A 25,358-nucleotide genomic window follows, 5' to 3' on the forward strand; every position below is an offset into this window, starting at 1 on the left:
AAGTAATTATCTTCTACTCTGCCTTGGCAAGAAGCATATCCTGCTAACAGGAGATTCTGACCAAGGGCCCAGCACCACACCCCACGAGAGCAAATGTGAATCCCAATATGTGCACTCAGTATCAACACAACGCAATGGCCATATTGCGAACCTGAGTTCGATCCCCAGGCCTCTTCTCATTCTCCAGGTAAGATTTTTTTTTCCTGAGTGTAAAATGAATGGTTTCTTTAGTGATGTCTGTTCTGGAAAAACCATTCTGAGGGCACCAGAGTTGATTTGAGGAAGTTCTATGACCGGTGTCTACAGGAGGTCAGACTAGATGATCACAGTGGTCCCTTTTGGCCTTGGAATCTGTGTCTGTTGGCTTTGCATAGTTCCAGCCATGACTCTATAAATGCCATTTTCCTGCCTCCCATCATGAGTGGGAAGCTAACCTTCCCCCTGTAGCAGGAGGGGACTCTAGCAAACCATTCAATCTATGATTCTCTGTCCATCTGTCTTTAAAGAATCTAGGCCACAAAAGCAAATGCTTCTCCGAGATCTCTGATTGTGCTATGGCAAGGATGCTGCTAGAGGAGGTTCCTATCAACAGGTTGACGTCTCGGGGATGCAGTTTGTGGTGGGGAGGGGGAGGAATTACACAGTGTGAGGAAGAGGATGGGGGACACTGACCTTGTCAGGTACTGATCATCCTGTTTCCTCATACTTTCCTCTCCCTGTTCCTCAGCAGCCAATCAATCAGTCTCTAATTTGATGACACTGAATCAAAAAATGGCAGCCAAGCTTGCCAGCTGAACTTGAAAGCAGAAAGATGCAGCTGTTGGTAGGATGAACTGATATTCAGAAAGGCACCAGATTCAGTACCCTTTCCCATCTTTTAGAATGTCCCCTGAAACAATACTGTATCCCCTGTGCACTGAAACTGCCTCCATTCTGCTTCTCTCTGTGTCCCACTCAGCTCTATAATGTGCCACGTTCTTTTAATCAAGAAGGTGACTTTTCTTAAAGTGACACTGAGAATTTCTGGAAAGGGAGACTCCTTTTCTGTTCAGCTTCATTGCTGAGTTTAATACTATATTAAGAGTAACTATTAGTCTCAAATCAGGAAGTCACTCTGCACGGCCCTAGCTTGTGCTGCAGATAACAAAAGCCACTTTCTTTGCCCATTTCTGCCCCAATAAGCATCTGACTCTGTAGCTCAGTTGTAGATTTCCTTCCCTCTCTGATTGCTCCGAGGGGGTGCACCTGGGTGTCCCTGAGCACATCCGATTTCTTAGTTGCTGAATGTTTAAAAGGAAACACAATCAGCTCTAAGCTCTATTGTCTGAGTGACTGGAGGAAAAATGCAGAATCCTGGTAAGGGTCCAGCAGCTTTGAACAATGACTTTGTCTTCAGATGAAATGGAAAGCAGAGGTGCTGCCTGTTTGTGGTGGCTGAAGATAATGGTACTTCTAGCAAGAGTGGGGGTGATACCTCTGTTGTCTTGGTCAGGTTACAAATTGGGTATTGGGTTACTATATCTTGCATGCTTAAAACTCCCTGTGCAGTTTAATTTGTAGCTCATCTTCATTTCCTGTTCTAAACTGTAGCACACTGTTGCTGTGTGCTGTTAAATACGTGCTGTGTCCCATCCCAGAGATGGTAGCATTTCACTGAAAGGTGAAGAGCTCTCCTCTTGCTTTGCCTTTTAGTTTCCTTTGTAAGAAAGACAAGGTGGGTGAGGTGGTAAGACCAACTTGTGTTGGTGAGAGAGAAGCTTTCGAGCTTACACAGAGTTCTTCTTTAGGTCTGGGAAATGTATTCAGGGTGTCACAGCTAAATACAAGGTGGAACAGATCGTTTAGCATAAGCAGTTAACACCTTTCAAGGGACCATTCAAGGTGAAGTAGCCTGTTAACACCTCTCCAGTGATGGGGGACAGGAGTTGTAATAAACCATAAATCCAGTGACCGTTCAATCCATGATTTTTAGTGTCTAGCAAAGTTATGGATTTGCTTAAATTTCCCAGACCTGAATAAGAGCTCTGTGTACGTGCCAAAGCTTGTCTCTCTCACCAACACAAGTTGGTCTTATTATCTCACCTACCTTGTCTCTCTAATCTCCTGGGACTTATACAACTACAACAACACTGCATACAGTTTCTTTGTAAAGCACTTTGGTATCCTGAAATGTAGGGGCAGAATTTCAGCTGATTTAAATGCCCTATTTCTGTTGACTTCAGTAGAGCTATGCTGATTTACATCACGTAGCCTGCAATTATTTTAAATGTCCACGTGGTGGCATCATAAGGGAATAACAATGTAATGCTACAGTAAGCCCCAGCCAGGGTTGGGGCCCAATTGTGCTAAGTGCCATAGACACACAGAGTGAAAGGGGCTGTGATTCTTATTCTAATTTGATTCTTGCTAATATCTCCTATATAAGGTCTCCAGACATCTTTAGTTATAACAACCTGTAGTCCAGGGTCATCACTTTCTGAATCATTCACCCTTTAATCTGATACCTTCTAGTTTGGTCTCTGCCCAAAGGCAATTTTTTAAAGTTTTTTTTTTTTTTAAGTTTGATCAGAATTCCTTCAGGCCGGGGCATGAGAGTTCAGCAGTGGAGCAAGAATACCTAAACCCACAGAGGAGCTTGGAAAGTATGTGCACTGATTAACTCCAGACTTCTGTTTTTCCTAGACAATTAAATGCAAAGGCCCCTAGCATTAGGGTTGTGAGATCAAGGGCCCAGGAATAAGTGAACTTGGCTGTGTTGTACATAGGCTGATGTCAGTTATTCTTTCCCTCATGAAATGTAAACTTTAAAGTGTTGTGTTCTAACAACATAACATTAAGGTTTACATTTAATCTATTTTTAAAGGTAGTAATGTGCTGAATAGCACCCCCCCACCACACACTCCCCATAGCCAGATTAAGAGGGGTATCAAAACAGATTATTAAAGTGACTTGCAAAAGGTGACAAGATGGAGTTCATCTTGCCCATTAATTCTGACTGTATTTAAAGGTTGGTATCTTCCTTTGAAACAGAAGACAAGAAGGGTTAAAGAGCTTAAATTGGAAATTGACAGATCCTAAGATCCTCCCACAGCAGTACAGAGGGTTTACCCTGGCCTCTGGTTGCACTCCTTACTCCTGGGGGAATTCCGCACCACTGCACGATGTAGAATTTTGCAGAAATTAATGTTGTGCACACAGAATTTTCTTTCTCCCCCCCCCCCCCCCCCCCCCCAGTAATGGGCTGCAGTGCTGCTAGCTGCCACTAGGGGCTGCTGGACCCAGCAGAGCCCAGCTCACAAATAAAAGACGGGGCAGGGGGAGGGAACTGGAGGGTTCCCGTCAGCTGCAGTTCCCAGCAAGCCCTGAAGGAAGGAGGCAGCGGTGCGCAGGAAACTGCAAGCCCAGGACCCAGCATCAGACTGTTTATCCCTCTGGATCCCTGTGCTCTAGGGGTAGAAGGTGTGAATGCCTGGGCCGGGGCTCCCACAGCTGGCCTATCAGGGGGTAGGCAGTGTGTCTGTCAGGGTGGGAGGCTTGCAACTGGGCTCTGGAGGGGAGAGAGTGTGAATATCTAGGCGGGGGCGGGGGGGTTGCAGCAGGGCTCTGCGGGGGGTGTGAGTGTCTGGGCTCGGGTGGGACATGGCTGGGCTCTGGGGGGAGAAGAGGTGCCTGGCCCATCTGGCTGGACTCTGGGAGGCGGGGGGGTAGACAAATAGGAACTGTGTTGTTTTAGGGGTTTCTTTAACTCTCTATTCCTGGGGGAAATTTTGTCTGTATTGTTACAGGTATTTGAAATAAAGTACCAAAATAATTGAAACTGGCATGATTATATAGTGTTATTTTGCCAATAAATTTTGCAGAATCTTTAATTTTTTGGCGCAGAATTCCCCCAGGAATAACACCTGGTGTAAATTCCCTCTCAAAAAGCCCTATTGCAAGTCTAGTTAACTTTTGTTCTTAAAAGATACCTCGACAAAAAAATCCGTGTTCCATGATGGAATCTTTGAGTCCGAATCACTTCCTGAAACACACAAACTTGAACTCTTATTTTTAAAAGTAATGTAGTAATACATTAAACTCTCCCTCCTGTTTCTGCTTTTGCTGCAGAGGTTGGTGACTTTAATATCCCTTCTTCCTGCAGGAGCGCTTTCTCTTTGGATGAGGAATGTTAGCTCCATGCATGTGATGTAGAGCACCGGGGGGACAGACTTGCTTTGGTGGTCTTGCTAAGTGGCTTGTATGGTTGCTTGGTTGTTGCCCTTGTGGCTTTGCTACATGGAATCTGGGAAGGGGTGGCAGTAGCTCTGGTCTTACCACGGTGATGGCATCTCTTGCAGGCTGCTGGAAGCAGATTCCAAGTCCATGCGCTCCATGAATGGCTCCCGCAGGAACAGCGGCTCCTCCTTAGTCTCCAGCTCCTCAGCCTCCTCAAACCTGAGCCACCTCGAGGAGGACACCTGGATCCTATGGGGGAGGATTGTCAATGAATGGGATGAATGGCGGAAGAAGAAAGAGAAACTGCTGAAGGTGAGGAAAGAGGGCAGGTTAGTGAGAAATTGAGAGGCTGATAGCACAGACATCCTCCACTCCCCATGCTCATTCCCAACAAAACCTGAGATTCTTTTCAGGATCAAAGGTGGTGTGATTTCCTCTGTGGCTCTAACCCTGTCCTAGGACTTGCCACAAACATTCTTTCTCTACTCACCCCCATGTCTATCCATCTCAATCACAAATGAGAAAGGATGGGCCCTCTTCAGGGCCCTCTGCAGCATCCCAAACCCTTGCCAGCAAGTGCATCAGCACAAGCTCATGCAGAGGATTGAACCCCACTCACCCCTTGTGGCACAAAGAGGGGCCACATAAAATACCAGGATTTTGGAACGTTCTCCCATGCTGGCTCATGATCTGCCATACCTTGCTTTTCACCAGGAGCTTATACGGAAAGGAATCCCACACCACTTCCGAGCCATTGTATGGCAGCTTCTGTGCAGTGCCACAGATATGCCTGTCAAGAACCAGTATTCAGAGCTGCTGAAGATGTCTTCCCCCTGCGAGAAACTGATCCGGAGGGACATAGCCCGCACATATCCTGAGCATGAGTTCTTCAAGGGACAGGACAGCCTAGGCCAAGAGGTCCTTTTCAATGTCATGAAGGTAAGAAGGAGCCACCTGTAATGGTCACGTTGGAGGGCAGTATCTAGCATATGAGCAGATTGTGTATGTGAGCCATGGCAGCACATGATGCAAGCACTGCACTCTCTCAAAGTGAGCGTACAGTCAGAAAAGTGACTCAGTGGAAGCTACATAAGTTCCATTTCACGGTCTTGAATGACAGGTCTGTGACAGAGTAAACTCTCATATGGGGCGAGAGGGGGCGTGAAAACCCCAAGCCCTGTAAGAAGCATGTCTTACCAGGAAGTAGTCTGAAGAGAGTTTGTGCCTACCTCAAGTTAGGGTGTGATCCAGCTGATTTCACTCACTGTTAGAACAGGGGAGGGAGCCCTGGCTATTAGTAGTCTTTAGCAAAGCATGCTGGGAGTCAGGAGTCTGGGCCCTAAAAAGTACAGGTACTTCCTAGTCAGGAGGAGGGAGAGCCCGCATCAGAGAAAGGGCTGCTTGCTAAGGGAATGCTCAGAGGAATAATACCAGGCAGCCCAGGCGCCAACTTTCCTCGGCGCCGGTGGGTGCTTGCACCCCCCTGACTCCGCCGCCTTCCTGCTCCCTTGGACCCCTCCCCAAATCCGTGCCCCAGCCCTGCCTCTTCCCCGAGCGTGCTGCATTTCCCCTCTCCCTCCCAGCGCTTACCGCCCAAAACAGCTGTTTTGCAGCACAAGAGCTGGGGGCCAGGGGGAGAAGCGGAGCTGCGGCACACTCAGGGGAGGAGGCAGAGGTGAGCTGGGGCGGGGAGCTGCCAGTGGGTGCTCCAGCCCCGGAGCACCCACGGAGTCGGCGCCTATGCCAGGCCGGGGATGCTATCTGAAGGATCTGGGAAGATTAAACCTGTGGGTATGTACAGAATAAGGGGTTGGAGAGGTTCTCTTGCCTGAAGCCTGTACTGACTGTGTACCAAAGATGTTGGGGCGTGATATTACTAAATACTTCAAGGGGACTGGGCTACAGAATGTTCTCCAGAGAGTATCTGTTAGGGGGCTTTTTCCTTCACCCACTTACTTCCCTGGTCCTTCTCGCAGATAACAGAGAGCAACAATACCCAGAGTCCAAAGGTGCAAACAATTCGATGTTTATTGGGGTGAACTTCCAGCAAGCATGATTCCAGTTTCCTTCCTTAGTGTCCCCCTTCCCAGCTCTGACACCACAGAGCCTTACACCTGTGTCCCTGTTCCCATTCCTGCCCTTAGCCAAACATGATTCCAATTTCCCCACCTCCATTTCCTGTTCCCATTTCCCCCACCCACCCACTTCCTGATTGACTGCAGACTATATAGTGAAACTTGAGTTCTGCTTAGCTATACCTTAACCAATCATTTTACTGAAATTAACTAACCAATCCTAACATATTGTAACATGATTATTTCACCAATTATATCCCACCACCTTAATTAGTTTACACCCAGCAAAATTAATTATACAGCAGACAGAAACAATCACAGAACCAGACAGAGATTATACAGACAAACAATGAGGAAATGGGGACTACAGTGATAGAACAAACACAGAAACAAATCTGTTAGTCTCTAAGGTGCCACAAGTACTCCTTTTCTTTTTGCGAATACAGACTAACACGGCTGCTACTCTGAAAACAGAAATGAGGATTTCACATCCCAGCTATTGATAAGTGAGTTCTTGCCAGACAGGATGCTATCAAACTAAGTTTCCTTTTACATCTTCTAGGCCCTTCCCTTTCTCTGGAGGCGATAGGCATTATCAGGACAGGATTGTGTTCCTAACAGCCCAATAGCACCTTATTTCAATGTGACTAGTTTGGAATGTGAGGAGGTGACCGGTCGCTTCCCAGCTTATGGCTGCTTCTGCTGCTTAGCCAAAGGCCTTAGCCTAAGAACAGGGCCTTAGACTGTCACAGTAAGAGAAGGACCTTACACTGGCAGACAGTGATTTTGATTCTTTCTTTTATACCTCTATAACTAGCCAAGTGATAAGAATACACCTAAATTCTTAGAGTATAGGCCTTTACAGACGGGCCTGAATATCTATATCCTAACAGTATCCTCCTCCATCTGTCTTCCCCATCATTTTCATTATGTCCTGACCCATCAGTGAGAAGCTGGTGACAACTTCAGCCACGGAACTCTCTTCCTCCCGCCCCTCATATCATCCCCAATGATGATGTCTGACAGGATGAGGAAGACTAGTACCCAGATCGTTCTGCTGTAACTTTATGGGTCTTGCAGGGCTAACAGGAACCTGAGTAACTTGTCAGTTTCATCTGACTTAGGGAGATGGTGTAAGAAGGGACCATGTATACCAAGTTGTTCTTCTAGCTGTAAAGGCGTATTAAATGAAAACACCCTATCGGCTGCAAATCACTGGAGCATGCTTTCCCCTTAAAACACGGAGTGTGTTTTTTTTCCTGTCAAATAAGGAAAATGGGCTTAGAAAGAGGGGGGCTAATAAAGCACCTGAGAAACGAGAGGCAATTTCCCTTTAGTATGTTTCTCATTGCAATCTCAGGACCTTTGCCACAGCCTGGGTGTCAGTTCTTATCTCTTGTTGCATAAATACAGTGGAGAGCTGTATACAGTGGTTTAAAGCTCTTCAGTTTTCTCTGGTGAAATTATGCTTTTGGTGATACATCAGCAAAGTGTCTCAATTATTAAACAATGGATGAAAGCACATCCATTCCTCTGGAATGTAAAGGTGTTGGAGTTTGAAGTCTTCTAAAGCACTTTGAGATCTATGATGAAAAGTGCTGTGTAAGAGCTAGATATTGTCTCACCAAGAACAGGTACGCCCCATGGGCAGCCACCATACAAACTTCCCCTGCCAATATGCTGCCTTGTTCTAGAAAGACTCTCGAAGGACTTCAGGGTTCTCCATTCTCCATAGCTCATTCAGTGGTTGGCTCCGAGGCTCCCAATCAGAAGGCCAATTGCAATGATGGTTTCTGGGTGCACGGTAGTCTGACAAACCAGTTGAGCCCACAAACTCATTTAATGTGGCCTCGACACCAATCTGAGACTTCTGTGGAAACATCAGAGTCCTGAAGTAGCCAATCCAGCTATTGGAGAACAAGCTGGATTATGCGTCAACAGTATTGTTTGGTAAATTCCAACTGTAAAATCTCTGTTACTGGGGCCGAGGGTGGAGGCAGGGAGAACCCACTTGAATATGACCTCCCAGTGAGAGTTTGCAAGCACTGGTGGTTACAGAACACTTAATAAACTTAGTGCTGGGAATTGAGCAGATGTGATCTGGGAGCCCTTGAGGGACAATAAATACAGCATCTCACATTTATAATGTACCCTCTTCTTTCTGTTTTTTAGTAGCCATTTCTTTCAGCCCTACCTCCCAGTGGCTGCCTTGCATTAGTGGTATCACAAATTTCAGAGTAGCAGCTGTGTTAGTCTGTATTCGCAAAAAGAAAAGGAGTACTTATGGCACCTTAGAGACTAACCAATTTATTTGAGCATAAGCTTTCGTGAGCTACAGCTCACTTCATCGGGTGCACCCGATGAAGTGAGCTGTAGCTCACGAAAGCTTATGCTCAAATAAATTGGTTAGTCTCTAAGGTGCCACAAGTACTCCTTTTCTTTTTGGTATCACAAATGACACCTTAGTCACAAACATACTGACCATCACCAGGGGGCATCTTAGATATGCTAGTAATATAAAGCTTTGTCTCCATGTGCATTTCACAGCGATTCTCTTCAGCTTTCAGGTTGAGAGTTGGACTTTGAGCTTCTTTGCTATGCAGGCAGGTTTCTTCCCTTATTGGGACATAACTCTTCATTCTCATCAGTGGCTGTTAGGGGCCTGGCTTAAGGAGAGAACGGAATCCTTTAAACGTTAATGGGATCTAATCTCTAATTATGGCCTTCAGTTTGTATGTTCTTTTCTATTTAGTTTTTCTCATCTCTGAATAAATGTTGTGGGAAAGGCACAGATTGTCCCCACCCTCCCATTGAAGTTTTCTGTGGATTTAATTTAAATTTGTAGTGATAACTTCATTACATTCCAAGAAATCAATTTTTATGCACTTGCAGAGAGAGATGAGCGAGACCTATTTGTGCTGTGGTTCTTTGGCTGGAATCTCATTGGAATAAATATGGCTGCAGTGAGGGCATATTAAACTCTGTTACGTGTCCCATGTGTGTTTGGCAAGTGCACTCTTTCTACCTAAAAGTGGCAAAGAGTTCTGTGGCACATTATAGACTAACAGACATATTGGAGCATAAGCCTTCGTAGGTAAATACCCACTACGTCGGATGCTTTCTACCTAGTTGCTTTTCTGACAGTAACTGGATGTTGATATAAGTTCTGTTTCTTATCAGACCCTGCTATAGACAGTTAATGTAGCTTTGTGGTATTTAAAGCACTACATTTGCTGGCTGCAATCCCGGGGCACAGGAGAGCACATTGTAGGCATAATATCATCTAAGATACGTTTCTCTGCATGTGGGTGGGGGGGCAGGGTGGGTTGCATAGAAATACTTCCTGGTCCTAAAAAGAAGTATCCTTTCCCAAGTTCCTTCCTCTGATCTCCAATCCCAATGACCCTTGGTTTTGTTGCCTTACTCCTTGCCCTTTTGTTCTCTTCTAAGTAATTATCACTTGTGTCTCAGTATGTTCCGTCAGAGCTCTGTAGCTCCCCTGCAGGACTCTAGAGACGGTATCCCTGTCTGCATCACACTCAAGCACTCTCTCTTCCAGGCCTATTCCCTAGTGGACCGTGAGGTTGGATATTGTCAGGGCAGCGCATTCATCGTGGGATTGCTGCTAATGCAGGTTGGTATGAGTGGAGATCATATAACAGGAGAATATGCAGCATCGATCCCACCAAAGTTGCTAGCCCAAAGCTCTTCCCAGTTCAGTTAATTGCTGTGGAAATGCCACAGGATCTTTAACTTCCCCCCGAGACTTGGCAGAAGGGACTTGGTTTAATGGCTCACTCAAAGGACCCCTGACGCTTACTGCACTGTCAGTACAAATGCAAATCCTGGGACCAGAGTTAGTGACCTTCTGGACTGTGAATGCAGCCAGCTTGAGCTGTGCTGACTTGTTTCTAGTTCTCTGCCATTTCTGGAACATGTCCTCGCTTGGGTGCCGGAGTGCCTTTTTTAGGGAACAGGAATTTTCCATTGACATTGAGCATAAAATATGGCATCCTTCCAGCATTTGTGTAACAAAGCAAAGCCTTTTAAAAGCCCAAATCCACTACCTCGCCCTGTGAAACACATGCTGTGGAGGGTTTTAAGGAGGGACTTTTAAAGATGAAAAGCTAAGTACAGTACTTGTTTTGTCATGAACCGGTGCTGGAAATGCCTCTCAAACACTTCACAGGTGAATCGACACACTTGCATTTGGCCAGGAATTTAGATGTTTCCTCTCATAATCAGCAAACCACTTGGAAAATTTTTTGAATATTCCTTTGTTTCCTCATCGCCTGTTTTGACCCTTATCTCACACCAGTGATCCCTAAAACCAGGAATGAAAGGAAGTGGGGGGAGAAAAGTCATTGGGCCTCCCCTTTACCTTTTTAGAACCTCTCTAGATCAGACTAATCTGTTTGTAAAGTCCAGCATAAATTTATGGTATGCTCTGTACAAATGACATGTAAAATCAATACAGACCTACTGGGGAGAAGAGGGCCCAGCATGGCAAGGTACTATTCAGTTTGCGAGTGGGATTACATTCTCCACTGGGAATGTGTTTTATCTGAGCAGTCGCTGGCCATTCTGTTTTCCTTCTGCTTCCATGTGATCACTGCCCAGAAGCATCAGGAATCAAACCCAAATGTAAAGCATTGTTCTATGTAAAGCTGCTCCACCTCTCATAACAAGTGTTTGTATGATCTACGTTAGAGCATCGTTCTGGGTCGGTTCTGTGCTGGGTTCTGTTGAGAGACTAATGTGGGATTTGTCTCGTTTTGAACCTGTAGATGCCCGAAGAAGAGGCTTTCTGTGTGTTTGTGCGACTGATGCAGGAATATCGATTACGAGAGCTATTCAAACCCAGCATGGCCGAGCTAGGCCTGTGCATCTACCAGTTTGAGTACATGCTGCAGGTAAATACAGTGAGGAGACCAGGGTGATAGTAGCTTAGACAATGAGGCCATGTGATCCAGAGTAGTAGCAGGCTAACTATGAGGAACTGGCCAGTGGTTTCTTTGTGCACATAATGGTCTGTGAATCCAAGCTGGAGAAGTCTGGCTCCTTTCCAGATTCCCCTGGGAATGTTAGAGAAGACGAGAGCGGCTAATGGAATTGGTTCCGGCAATAAAGTCCTTAGCTCTGATTGTTCAGAGCCTCCTCTGGCCAAGAGCATCCCATATCCCATAGGGTAAGGCAGAACCCAGTTGGCTGTAATTAGCAGGCATTTTACTACTGCTGCTGTGTCTTTCTCATATTCAGGAGCAGCTGCCTGAGCTGAACATCCACTTCCGCTCCCAGAGTTTCCTCACCTCCATGTACTCCTCATCCTGGTTTCTCACACTCTTCCTCACAACCTTCCCTCTGCCTGTGGCCACCCGAGTGTTTGACATCTTCATGTATGAGGTAAAGTGCTTCATATCAGGACGACTGGGGGCATGATCATGGGCTCAGAGGGATTTCTGATACTGAGTGGGGGCAACTGCTCTTCTCAGTGCAGTGTTCAAAGGCAATGATGCCAGCGTCTGGGATGGATTAATTGAGAACAAGATAAATCATTTTTAAAAAACACAGCTGAATTTTCTGCTTGAATAGAAGGACCTCGTTAGATCTTGCTTGGGCTGCCTTGTAAAATAAGAAAGGAGTTTCCTGGCTACACAGTGCTTCAAGTGTTTTAAAAACCTGTGTCCTGGTTTTCCTTTTTTCCAATGACACTGAGCACCCCAAACTCCCATTGAATCTTTCATTCCTGGGTGACTAGATGAGATTACTCTGAAAATCAACAATGATTAGCCCTGATGGACTAGCAAGGGGAACAGCTTAGTGGCAGGAGCCCTATACAGGTGAGTCTCATCTTACGCGCATTTAACATGCTCGAATTCAGCTTTGCGCGGTCGGCAAAAACAAAAAAAAACAACAAAAAAGAGAAAAATAACAATTTAAATACTATACCTGTAGTGCGGGCGATTCCACCTGTCATTACACTCAATGTAATTTTGACTATACGCAATTTTCACTTTACGCGCTGACTGGAACGTAACCCCAGCATAAGTTGAGACTCGTCTGTACTGCACTTCACCCCTCCCCACTGAGTCTGGCCATGTTAGCAGAAGTATCTTTGGGCCATTAGCTGTTGTCTGTAAATTGGAGTCATTTCCATGTTAGCGCTGGCTAAACTGCAACACATGGAGTTCTGGGGAGACAAGTCCTAGTCAAAAAGAAAAGGAGTACTTGTGGCACCTTAGAGACTATCAGATTTATTTGAGCATAAGCTTTCGTGAGCTACAGCTCACTTCATCGGATGCGTTCAGTGGAAAATACCGTGGGGAGATTTATATACACAGAGAACATGAAACAATGGGTGTCACCATACACACTGTAATGAGTGATCACTTAAGGTGAGCTATTACCAGCGGGCGGGGGGGAACCTTTTGTAGTGATAATCAAGGTGGGCCATTTCCAGCAGTTGACAAGAACGTCTGAGGAACAGTGGGGGGTGAGTGGAGGGAATAAACCAGGGGAAATAGTTTTACTTTGTGTAATGACCCATCCACTCCCAGTCTCTATTCAAGCCTAAGTTAATTGTGTCCAGTTTGCAAATTAATTCCAATTCGGCCGTCTCTCGTTGGCGTCTGTTTTTGAAGTTTTTTTGTTGAAGAATTGCCACTTTTAGGTCTGTAATCGAGTGACCAAAGAGATTGAAGTGTTCTCCAACTGGTTTTTTAATGTTATAATTCTTGACATCTGATTTGTGTCCATTTATTGTTTTACATAGAGACTGTCCAGTTTGACCAATGTACATGGCAGAGGGGCATTGCTGGCAGATGATGGCATATATCACGTTGGTAGATGTGCAGGTGAACGAGCCTCTGATAGTGTGGCTGATGTGATTAGGCCCTATGATGGTGTCCCCTGAATAGATATGTGGACACAGTTGGCAAAGGGCTTCGTTGCAAGGATAGGTTCCTGGGTTAGTGGTTCTGTTGTGTGGTGTGTGGTTGCTGGTGAGTATTTGCTTCAGGTTGGGGGGCTGTCTGTAAGCAAGGACTTGCCATCTCCCAAGATCTGTGAGGGTGATGGGTCGTCCTTCAGGATAGGTTGTAGATCCTTAATGATGCGTTGGAGAGGTTTTAGTTGGGGGCTGAAGGTGACGGCTAGTGGTGTTCTGTTTATTTTCTTTGTTGGGCCTATCCTGTAGTAGGTGACTTCTGGGTACTCTTCTGGCTCTGTCAGTCTGTTTCTTCACTTCAGCAGGTGGGTATTGTAGTTGTAAGAATGCTTGATAGAGATCTTGTAGGCGTTTGCCTCTGTCTGAGGGGTTGGAGCAAATGCGGTTGTATCGCAGAGCTTGGCTGTAGACAATGGATCGTGTGGTGTGGTCTGGATGAAAGCTGGAGGCATGTAGGTAAGGATAATGATCAGTAGGTTTCCGGTATAGGGTGGTGTTTATGTGACCATCGCTTATTAGCACCATAGTGTCCAGGAAGTGGATCTCTTGTGTGGACTGGTCCAGGCTGAAGTTGATGATGGGATGGAAATTGTTGAAATCATGGTGGAATTCCTCAAGGGCTTCTTTTCCATGGGTCCAGATGATGAAGATGTCATCAATGTAGCGCAAGTAGAGTAGGGGCATTAGGGGATGAGAGCTGAGGAAGCGTTGTTCTAAGTCAGCCATAAAAATGTTGGCATACTGTGGGGCCATGCAGGTACGCATAGCAATGCTGCTGATTTGAAGGTATACATTGTCCCCAAATGTGAAATAGTTATGAGTGAGGACAAAGTCACAAAGTTCAGCCACCAAGTTTGCCGTGACATTATCGGGGATAGTGTTCCTGATGGCTTGTAGTCCATCTTTGTGTGGAATGTTGGTGCAGAGGGCTTCTACATCCATAGTGGCCAGGATGGTGTTTTCAGGAAGATCACCGATGGATTGTAGTTTCCTCGGGAAATCAGTGGTGTCTCGAAGATAGCTGGGAGTGCTGGTAGCGTAGGGCCTGAGGAGGGAGTCTACATAGCCAGACAATCCTGCTGTCAGGGTGCCAATGCCTGAGATGATGGGGCGTCCAGGATTTCCAGGCTTATGGATCTTGGGTAGCAGATAGAATACCCCAGGTCGGGGTTCCAGGGGTGTGTCTGTGCGGATTTGTTCTTGTGCTTTTTCAGGTAGTTTCTTGAGCAAATGTTGTAGTTTCTTTTGAAGGACGACCCATCACTCTCACAGATCTTGGGAGACGGGAAGTCCTTGCTTACAGACAGCCCCCCAACCTGAAGCAAATACTCACCAGCAACCACACACCACACAACAGAACCACTAACCCAGGAACCTATCCTTGCAACGAAGCCCTTTGCCAACTGTGTCCACATATCTATTCAGGGGACACCATCATAGGGCCTAATCACATCAGCCACACTATCAGAGGCTCGTTCACCTGCACATCTACCAACGTGATATATGCCATCATCTGCCAGCAATGCCCCTCTGCCATGTACATTGGTCAAACTGGACAGTCTCTATGTAAAACAATAAATGGACACAAATCAGATGTCAAGAATTATAACATTAAAAAACCAGTTGGAGAACACTTCAATCTCTTTGGTCACTCGATTACAGACCTAAAAGTGGCAATTCTTCAACAAAAAAACTTCAAAAACAGACACCAACGAGAGACGGCCGAATTGGAATTAATTTGCAAACTGGACACAATTAACTTAGGCTTGAATAGAGACTGGGAGTGGATGGGTCATTACACAAAGTAAAACTATTTCCCCTGGTTTATTCCCTCCACTCACCCCCCACTGTTCCTCAGATGTTCTTGTCAACTGCTGGAAATGGCCCACCTTGATTATCACTACAAAATTGATTGTCACCCCCCGCTCTCCTGCTGGTAATAGCTCACCTTACCTGATCACTCTTCATCAAGTGATGAAGTGAGCTGTAGCTCACGAAAGCTTATGCTCAAATAAATTTGTTAGTGTCTAAGGTGCCACAAGTCCTCCTGTTCTTTTTGCGAATACAGACTAACATGGCTGCTACTCTAAGTCCTAGTCAGCCTTCTTGATCCGAGGGGCATGGCTGACCAGACGCACACTCAGGATGAGGTATTTGCATATGCCCATTTTCCGCAAGTTAGTTTGCCCTCCCTAAGCCTGGCAAGTTGCCTTTAGGGACTATTGAGCTAGTCAGAGTTCGGGTTCCCCACACGGTATGTGCAAATGTGAGATGTAAGCTTTAACTTGTAGCCGATCCTGAGGAAACTGACAGTTTTCCCCCAGTGAGGCTTTTGCGTGACCCACTAGAAATTCAGGGCCTAATTCTCAGTTCTGCTATGTGGTTCTGGCAGTGAAGTTCCTGTGTCATCATTGCTCTAGCAGGTTAAAGGGAGCTTAGTGTGGGCATAAATTACATTTACTTTAAGGCTCTTTTTATTGCCATAGTGATGTCTGGGCCTGGTTGTAAATGAGAATCAGGCCTTGGGTGCCTTTCCCTGTCGTCGTCCTCTCTGCATCTCCGAGCTTAGGCACCTAACTTTTATTGCACTCTCAAATGCCGCATGAGCCTTGTGTCTGGGGCTGAAACCTCTCTGTGCTTTGCCATAGGGGCTGGAGATCATCTTTCGTGTGGGGATGGCCCTCCTGCAGTTCAACCAGGCAGAGCTGATGCAGCTGGATATGGAGGGGATGTCGCAGGTCAGAGCAGCTCTGCATTGCACTCAAACTGCCCTCTCGGGAGGGGTTTATACTTCAGCCATGCAGTTGTGGTAGAAAGAAGCCCATAATTAGGGCTCTACCAAATTCATGGTCCATTTTTGTCAATTTCACAATCATAAGATTTTAGAAATTGTAAATTTCATAATTTCAGTGATTTAAATCTGAAATGGCACGGTGTTCTAATTGTAGGGGTCTTGACACAAAAAGGAGTTGTGTGGAGGGGGTGTCACAAGGTTATTGTAGGGGGGGCGTTGTGATACTGCTACCCTTACTTCTGCACTGCTGCTGCTGGTGCTGCCTTCAGAGCTGGGCAGCTGGAGAGCGGCGGCCGCTGGCCGGGACCCCAGCTCTGAAGGCAGCGCCGCCGCCAGCAGCAGCGCAGCAGTAAGGATAGCATGAGGTGGGCCCTCAGTCAGCAGCCGCCACTCTCCTGCCACCCAGCTCTGAAGGCAGCAGCGCAGAAATAAGGGTGACATGGTCTGGTATTGCCACCCTCACTTCCATGCTGCTGCTGGCGGGGGGGCTTCCTTCAGAGCTGGGCGCTTGGCCAACCACTGCCACTCTCCAGCTGCCCAGCTCTGAAGGCTGTGCAGACGTAAGGGTGGCAATACTGTGACACGCCCCGCCCCCCCCCCCCCCCAAATTACCTTGCAATGCCCCTGCAACTCCCTTTTGGGTCAGGACCCCCCCGTTTGAGAAATGCTGGCTTCCTCAGTGAAATCTGTATAGTAGAGGTTAAAAGCACACAAGACCAGATTTCACGGTCTGTCGCGTTTTTCATGGCCGTGAATTTGGTAGGGTCCTACCCATAATCCTGTTGAGCTCTGATTGGCTGGCCATGCTGTGACGCAGTAGGGAGAGGGGTGGATTGACCAGGGAATGTCGTCTAATTCTACTGGGACTGTCTGCATTGGGGATGGGATAGCAGGAGATGGGCCTGTAACCTGAGCCAGGAAGGGGGTGGGGTCAGATGACACCTTTGCCTGGGAAACTGGACAAAGGTTAGAGAAGAGAGCCTATGGGGAGGGGTTTTTGGTTTCAGTTTTGTGCTGGAAAGCAGGGGAACCCCAAGGCTGGGGTCTAAGCTCCCTGCCCCCCAGAAGGACTTGACTGAGGGGTCCTGGTTGTACCTACAAGCTCTGTTTTAGACTGTGTTCCTATTGTCCAATAAACCTTCTGTTTTGCTGGCTGGCTGAGAGTCACGGTGAAACCCAGGAAGAGGGGTGCAGGGCCCTGACTCCCGCACACTCCCTGACACATGTCCAGTGTATAAATAGAAGATGCCCTGTATAACGCCCAAGGTCAGCCCATTTCCTAGTGACTGGCCCAAGCATCAGCGCAGAGTTGCCTGGAGCTCTTTTGGTGTAACGCTGCTGTGCTTCCAGCCATGAAGAGGCTCATCCTGCCATGCTTCTGAAACTCAGTGGGCCAGGAGTCTGAGCAGCCTCTCTTACGTCCTGCCGCCCTCTAGTCCCAGTCTAGCCCAAAACCTGAATCCGGATCTTTGTGAAAAGTGAGTTTAAGCAACTTCTACAGGCAGTTTCCTTTTTCCTTAGGCACAGTTTCAAAGGTGAGATGTGAAAGAATCACTAGATATTCTCACTCTCCAAACAGCGAAATAGTTGCCTGCAATGTGTACGGTTTATCCCAGCAGTGCCATGCACAGGGTTAATCTTACAACCCTGTAACCTGTAGCTCTTGTTCTGCTTAGACTGCAGATGATGCAGTACTAACATCTTGGCTGTGTGGGACCCACTGATGAGTCAAGCAATTGGTGGGAAGGGTGAATAGAACAATTACATCACAAGAGAATGCATTACTGTGTTAAATACAATTGGGCTTTGTGAGCTCTAACTCGCTGTGCTGTCCGTGTCGTGCACCAGACAGAAGGTGAAGAAGCACTTTCAGGCCTGCTGAGGTTGCAGAGTGATTTTTCCTTTCAGTCCCCCTGCAGCCTGGGCACGGGGCACTATGAGACGTAACTTTCAGTTGTCCTGTTGGATTTGAGATGTCCTGAGACCAAACACATGAACATCCTCTGTGTGTTTGGAGCTGACAGTATTGGATAAGCTTCTTGTGCCTGCCTTGTGCAGGAGCTCAGATCCTACAAGGCATGTCACCTGCCTGTCCCTCAGTTCTCCTAACTCACCCCTCTGGTGTTAAGATAAAGTTTGAAGATAAGAACTATAAAAATGCCAAGAGTGGTGCAGTGTCCATCCTGCCCTGTCAGCAGGAGCCTGTCCATGATCCTGGGCCATTAATTGGGGTAGGGGTGTAATCCCCTCCAGAATTCCTAGAAATACCCTCCTGTTTCTCTTCCTCCCCGGCTCCCCTTACTGACTCCAGCCATCCAGCTTCTTCTCATGTAGCTGTGCTCCCCACACTTTTCCCTGGCTGCTGAAGCTGGAACTTTGGAGGCTTTCCAGATACTGAACATACCCAAGTGCTGCTCAGGAAGAGTCCCACATTCCACAGGTGCACTTGAAACACCAAGAGACTAGTCACTAGTAAGAGACTTCTAGTGATTGTTCAAGAGGGTCGGGAACGAGTGGAGCCCAGGTAGCACAGGGAAGGCAAGTTGCTGGGCTGCTTGTTCTGGCTTGAGAGGAGAAGCAAGTACTGAATGAAGAGGATGGGAGGAGATTTGGGAAGAGTGGGTAGAATTTATTAGAGTGCTCAAAAGGGGCTCAGAGAAATGCATCCTGCCCTCTGCTCCCTTCTCACAGTATTTCCAGAAGATGATTCCTCATCAGTTCGACAGTTGCCCGGACAAGTTGATCCTGAAGGCATATCAGGTCAAATACAACCCCAAGAAAATGAAGAGGTAAGTTCGCTCCTTCACCCTGTGAAAGATCCTAGACAGGTGACTGGCAGAAAAACCCCTTCCTGGGCTGTGCTGTTTCGAGGATCCTGCGTTAGACGTAAGCAGGAGGATAGGGAATGGAAAGGGAGCGTGCATTGCGGGATCCTCTAGTTATTCATGAGAGCCACACAGCAAGCAGCAGTGAAAACAGAGAAGAGATGAGTGAGTGCTGTGCGGAAGGACTCCCTAATAAGGGAATTACTGCCTTCTCTGACAGCAGGTCTGATGGGTCTGTGGGAGGCCATGAAAGCTTCTCCATGATATAGAGACCAGGCAGGCTGATGGCAGCAGAGCTGCTTGGCCTTGGCAGGGACTCTGGCTTTGCTAGGAGTTGGGGGGGAGAGGGGGGATGATTTTGTGTATCCAAGGAAGTGGGTATAGCTCCTGCCCCAAACTTCATCTCCTGCTGTGCAAGCAGGAGATGCTATGACCTCCTGCCTTCCTCTTCTGGAAGATAGAAGCCTGCATTTTGAATCTCTTAAGTGGGGACAGTCATCCTGACACTTGGTGTGAAGGAGGGTGCAAAAGATAGAAAGATAAAGATCACGCAAAATTGAGCTATTCCAATTTTCCTTGTAGTTCAGTTAAAGGACTAGTGTGTCAGTGGTAGGTCTTTAAGTTGATTACGAGTGTGTAAGACCTCAGCCATTCAGCTAGGGGACTTAAAAATATAATACTTGGGTGGGGCAGTGTGTTTGTAAAAATCAGCATATATGTAAAACCCCCAATCCAGGGACACTAATTTGCCCCATCATGCCCAGAAGCATCAATATGTGTGGCCTGTTGCTGCATGGGCCTCAGCACAAGGCACTGCAGGGGAGCTGGGGTCAGCCTAAATTGTTAGCTCCTGTCCATTGCAGGTGTACCCACTGACCCTGAGCACTCTGCTGAGGGTAGGGGAGGGGGTGGGGGCGTCTGAAGCAGATTTGATCCAACCTGGCTTGCATGTCTGTCTCAGGCTGGAGAAGGAGTATGCTGCAATCAAAAACAAAGAGATGGAGGAGCAGATTGAGATCAAAGTAAGTCCTTCCTTTGCTCCATGCCCTCTTTGCTCTAGTGTTGTCTGAAGCACAGCAGCACACCGAGGGAAAGGTTATGGGAGCCACCTGAGTTTAACTCTGAGAGCTCATCAGATCACTGCCTCTAATACTTCTGATTGGTGCTCCAGCACCGTTATCCAAAACTAGACCTGTAGGGACAGAGATTACAGCTTTACAGACCTTTTTCCCCTGAAAAAGATCCCATGTGCTTCTTATAAGCATAACACAGATGCTTCCCTCTTCCATCTGGCATTTCACATTTGTGTAGCTAACTGTACTTGGGTACTGAAATTCCCCCAGCAACTTCAGTAGGATGCCCCCTTCGTTTCCTGTATGGTGGTGCTGCATGCTGTTAAACAGCTGCCATGTTCCACCCCAGAGACAGTTGCTCTTCAGAGATGAGCATGATGATCCCTGTATATACTGTCTGGGTTCATAGGATGTGAAAGGCACTATGTAAATGTAAGAGATTACTCCTACTTCATTCTTATGGCTGAATTTGGCGCCTACCCCAAAGCACTGGCAAAGGGTTTTCTGCACCCCAGAAGTTGTCTTTAGGTCTCTGGTCCATCACTTGCTGTGATTTCAGTTATTTCCCAGTAGAGGGCAGACCCAACCTATTTAATAAGGCCAGGCTTGTGTACAGGAAGCTCCTGTTAATGTCTCACTTCTTCCTCTGCAGAGGCTCCGGACTGAGAACCGCCTCCTGAAGCAGCGGATCGAGACCCTGGAGAAGGTGAGAGGCATGCCGGGCCGTGTGCGAATCCATCTTCTCCACTTCCAGACTAGCTTGGCTTCCAAAAACGAGGCCTTGCACAGCCGCCTCTCCCAGCTCACTATAAACGTGTCCAGGAAAGGCAACCATTAGCCCAGGCCATGTAGGCTGCATCATAAGCTCACACCACTGCCTGGCATGTCAGTCTAATGCACTGTCAACAATAGTGATGGCTCCTAAAGTATGTCTTTGGAGCCAGGTCAAAGGGCAGGAACAATACGTACTCTCAGGGTGACTATTAAAGTGATGCTTGTGTTTTCAAACGTCTTGCAATCTGGATGAGATGCTAAAGCACTTTAAACCTTACTTGCCAGGTCACTGAACCGATGCTTAGATTGTTGTTTGGTTGTTTTGGTTTTTTAAATCTTCAACTGCAGAATAAAATGTATAGAGCCCAAGTCCTGAAGATACGCTGAGGTCACTTGTAAAAGCGTATGTCTGGAACTGACCAGAGTGCCTGGTTTCTTTTCCCATGTGGCATTGACCATACTGTAGTGTGGCTTTTAAAACCTATTTATCCTGGCCTGAAATGGATTTGATTGCCCTGCCATTGAGTTTTGTACCTCAGCCTCTAATTCTGTCACTCAGCCTCACATTGTAAAATACCTCACACTACTTAGTTCTTGTGTGTTTTTTAAAAAAAAAAAAAAAGACACAAAATAGCCAATCCGCACTGCTGTCCTGCATTCTGGCACTATAGTCCTGATCTTCAGAGATGCTGAGCACCTGCAGCTCCCATCCTCCTCAGTAGGTAAATGTGGGCATTCAGCACCTCGGTAAAAGCAGGCTCAAGATGCTAGGTCCTCTCCCTGACCGCACTTGCCAAGATCAAGTATTTAATATAATCTTTTCAGGGGGTACGTCCTCTGTCAAGGACTCCGGCTCTCATTGATTTTCCATTGCTAATTACTACAATCTTGTAGGACATCACTGAGAACATCTTCAAGATCTGCAGGCAGCATGTGGCCCTAAAGTCTGTCCATAGCAGCTCTCTATCCCCCTGGAACTGAAGGGTTCAGACCCAGCTAATCAATGGCAGGTTTATTGCTGGTGAACACAACGAGCAATTAGCCTTCTATCAAAGGAGACACTTGTTGGACAAATTCCAGTACAGGTTTGGGGTGGCTCCTGGCAGGCTTCCACTGTTTGCAACAAAAGGTAGTTAGGTGACAAAGGTTGGACTCCCCTGCCCTAGCTGCTCTGGAAGACTTCTCGTCTTGGGTGCACTTATTTCACTGGGCTCTGCTGGGTTCTCCTCCTCCTGCTGCTAAGTCTTGCTGTCCTCTGTGCTTCTAGCTGTGGTTGGAGCGCTTGTGCAATGACTTTGTTATTGTCATGTCTATTTTTTTTTTCTTTCCTGCTCCATCTTTCCTTCCCTGTCTGGATCTCCCCTAGGAGAGCGCTGCCTTGGCAGACAGACTGATCCAGGTACTGTAAAACCTTTACTTTCATCTCTCCTTTCTTGGTTTTACATTTCAGTCCAGAAAGAAAACAGCTGCACCCACTCTGTGTATGATTTGCATTTGCTTCACCTGTCTTTATACAAGGTCATAGCAGCACTCCTACACCAGATTCAAAGGGCTGCAAGTGCATCCTTCCTTTATCACAAAGTTTCAGAGGTCTTTGGTGGGAGAGGGGACTTCTTAAACAAGTACTCGAAAAAGATTTTCAGGCCAGAGCCTCAGTTGCTATAAATCAGCAAAGCGCTATTAAAATAAAAGGGCCAGATCCCCAGTGGGTGTAAATTGGCATAGTGTTGTTGACTTCACTAGAGCACTTTCGGTTTACACTAGCTGAGGATCTGGCCCTTGATCTTTAGGCAGACATTCGTGGAGCGGCCCCCCTGCAAAAATTATTGCCCACCCACCCCTGGCTTTGCCTGACTAGCCAAGGCAGGCAAAGTGTGTGTGGAAAGGATTATTCTTGTTTTGCAGCTGGGAAACTCGGTGAAGTGACTTGCCCAGGGTTCCACAGTGAGCATGGGGCTGGGGTGGGAATTGGCATCCAGACCTTCCGAGGCTTGTGCTTCAGCTGCAAGACCATTCTTGTTGCTTAAATGGCACCACACTGTCAGGTATGCGTGTTGCCAGTCTTCGGCCAAGCACCGACTAGGGCAGAGAAGGTAATTCTGACAGCCACAGAGCTGGCCCCTCCACATCAGGCAGGAGCCAGGGTGAGGTGTGGGTGGGCAGCCCTGTCTGCTATACCTGGCTGGCGGATTCCAGAAATGCCCAGCTGCTGTAAAGCACATGAGGGTCCCTTTAACCACTGGGGCACAAGGTTGGGTGTGGGGAGCGCTTCCCGTGATCTGGTGTAGCAAACCTGAGCAAAGTGGGTCCCTACTATAACTGTGGTTCCTGCAGGACTTACCACTGTAATTATGCCACTAGCACAGTAAGCTCCAAAGTGCCCTGCAGGGGCAGGTGGTTCTGCCTCCAATTGCCTCTGTATAAATCTTTGGTATGCCCAGATCTTGAATCCTGTGTGCAGATGTGGTCGCCCCATCTCAAAACAAGATATATTGGAATTGGAAAAGGGCAACAAAAATGATGAGGGGTATGGAACAGCTTCTATTAATCAGATTGGGACTTTGAGAGAGAGGTCTATAAATTCAAAACTGGTGTAGAGAAAGTAAATAAGGAAGTCTTGTGTTATGAAGCATAAATAGCAACAACTAGGGGTTACCAAATGAAATTAATAAGCAACGGGTTTAAAACAAGCAGAAGGAAGTATTTCTTTACACAACACCCAGGCAGCCTGTGAAACTCCATGCAGGAGGATGGTGTGAAGGCCGAGACTATCACAGGGTTCAAAAAAGTACTAGATAAATTCATGGAGGATAGGTCCATCAGTGGCTGTTAGCCAGGATGGGCAAGGATGGTATCCCTAGTCTGTTTGCCAGGAGCTGGGAATGGGCAACGGGCTGGATCACTTGATGATTTACCTGTTCTGTTCATTCCCTGTGGGGGACTTGGCATTGGCCACTGTCAGAAGACAGGATACTAGGCTAGATGGACCTTTGGTCTGACCCAGTTCTTATGCAAGGTGGGTCAATTCTTGTGTATGCAGTATAAGCAGCCCTTGCATGGCATTATTACCCTTCTTCTCCCCTGCCTCCGACATGAAGGAGCAATGAGCCTTGTTTTACTATATGTCCTAGTCAACTCTAGTTAAGAGGTCACTGGGGCAGTGTGATGAAGAGGAGACCCACAATGCTGTGCGATGAGGGTGGGGGAAGACTCTAACTTTGATACCCATCGCCCCTGACTCCTAGAACTAGAAGATGGGAAGGACCCCAGCTGTGCCTCACTTCAGTCAAAACAAATTCAGGGTTGGAAATGCCCACCTCACCTGCAGTCACTATGGAAGTCTGCATTGCCATCTAAAAACTGGGCCAGGGTCTTCAGTGCAAAACTGACAAAGATGGGGCAATGGAAGCCACTGGCTAACAGCATGAAGCTTCTGAGGCCAACTTTCTGATTGTATTGCAGCTCCCAGCTTTGCTGCTTCTACGGAAGCCAGGAGTGAGAGCCTCTAGAACACGCTAGCATTAAAAGTAGCAGTGGGATTAGCACAACCACTTATGTACATTAAGTATGTCGCCGAAGCTAAATTACTACAGCTTAGTCTCCACACTAGTTTAACTGAAGGGGTGAAGTTAAACCAATGCAAACCCCTGTGCAGGCACTTAAATATATGTAAACCTGGTTTGTATCAACTTAGCTTAAGTCTGTTTGTTCCTATTTTAAGCTACATTGACAAATTGGGTTTGAATTAAGTTTTATGAGTGGCTACATAACGGGTTTGTAGTGATTTAACTAAAGTGGCTTTAGTTAAACTGGTGCAATGTTGAGGACACTGAGGAAGGTGTTCACACTGGTGTGCATTCCTCTTCTGGGAGCAGGGGTTGATGGCTGTGAGTTCGTCATGCTATTCTTTAAGTGCCAACAATTTGCTTAGTGCTGTAGAAGGTGCAAACTGAAGAGAGAAAGCAAAGTCATGGGAAGGACAAGGCAGGAATAACTAGCCCTGCCTGTGTTAAGGAAATTCACCCTTGTGTAACTAAACTGCTGTAATTAAATCACTGCACCCCTCTGAGATGCAGTGTACCTTAATCTGGTAATTAACACCTGTGTTAGTACCAGTTCTGCATATCATTACTGGTTGCACTCGAACAGCTACATTAATTTATTATTTGTGTTGTTATAACACCTTGGAGCCCCAGTCATGGCTCAGACCCTCATTTTGCTAGTTGCTGTACAAACACCCAACAGAATGATGGTCCCTGCCCCAAAGAGCTCCCCATCTAAGACAGTAGTCCCCAAACTTCTGAGAGTCAGGCCCCTCTTCCCCCTGTCCATATCCTCCCGCCCCTCCAGGGCCAGGAGCAGGACTGCAGCTCTGGGGGGAGGAGGAAGCAGACGGGGTAAGGGGGCCGACGCTGGGGCAACAGCTGGGAGTGGGGCTAGGGCCAGAGTTGTGGCCAGGAGCGGAGCTGGGAGTGGAGCCGCAGCTGGGCCCCCAGTTGGGGGTGGAGTAATGGCAGGGATGGGGGCAGTCATGGGGCTGGGAGCCGGGGCTGCGGCTGGGGGCAGGGCTGGGTGGTACTCCTTCCCTGCCCCCTGTGGGGGCTGGCCTGGTCCACCTTGCCCTCACGAACATTCCTCCTTGCTCCCCGAAGGGGC

At 47.2% G+C, this 25,358-nt stretch overlaps 1 protein-coding gene across 8 annotated transcripts in view; it reads left to right on the forward strand.

Moving 5' to 3' along the window:
* EVI5L (ecotropic viral integration site 5 like) overlaps positions 1 to 25,358 on the forward strand; it is a 96,964-nt gene that overhangs the window by 25,103 nt on the left and 46,503 nt on the right. For 4 of the 8 annotated variants that reach the window (XR_005223635.1, XM_043533259.1, XM_037887753.2 and 1 more), the window contains exons 3-12: positions 4,338 to 4,527; positions 4,930 to 5,154; positions 9,850 to 9,924; positions 11,078 to 11,203; positions 11,550 to 11,693; positions 15,885 to 15,974; positions 18,722 to 18,819; positions 19,817 to 19,877; positions 20,581 to 20,634; positions 22,069 to 22,101. Coding sequence is in view for 7 of the 8 variants with exons in the window: in XM_043533259.1 (XP_043389194.1) it covers positions 4,338 to 4,527; positions 4,930 to 5,154; positions 9,850 to 9,924; positions 11,078 to 11,203; positions 11,550 to 11,693; positions 15,885 to 15,974; positions 18,722 to 18,819; positions 19,817 to 19,877; positions 20,581 to 20,634; positions 22,069 to 22,101 (1,096 nt within the window). In the remaining variant the exon portion in view is untranslated. Of the gene's footprint in view, positions 1 to 2,560; positions 2,643 to 4,337; positions 4,528 to 4,929; positions 5,155 to 9,849; positions 9,925 to 11,077; positions 11,204 to 11,549; positions 11,694 to 15,884; positions 15,975 to 18,721; positions 18,820 to 19,816; positions 19,878 to 20,580; positions 20,635 to 22,068; positions 22,102 to 25,358 lie in introns of all 8 variants that reach the window. The other 4 variants (XM_043533260.1, XM_043533261.1, XM_037887755.2 and 1 more) reach the window with 2 other exon arrangements.

Source organism: Chelonia mydas, chromosome 20, assembly GCF_015237465.2.
Source record: "Chelonia mydas isolate rCheMyd1 chromosome 20, rCheMyd1.pri.v2, whole genome shotgun sequence".
NCBI lineage: Eukaryota > Metazoa > Chordata > Testudines > Cheloniidae > Chelonia > Chelonia mydas.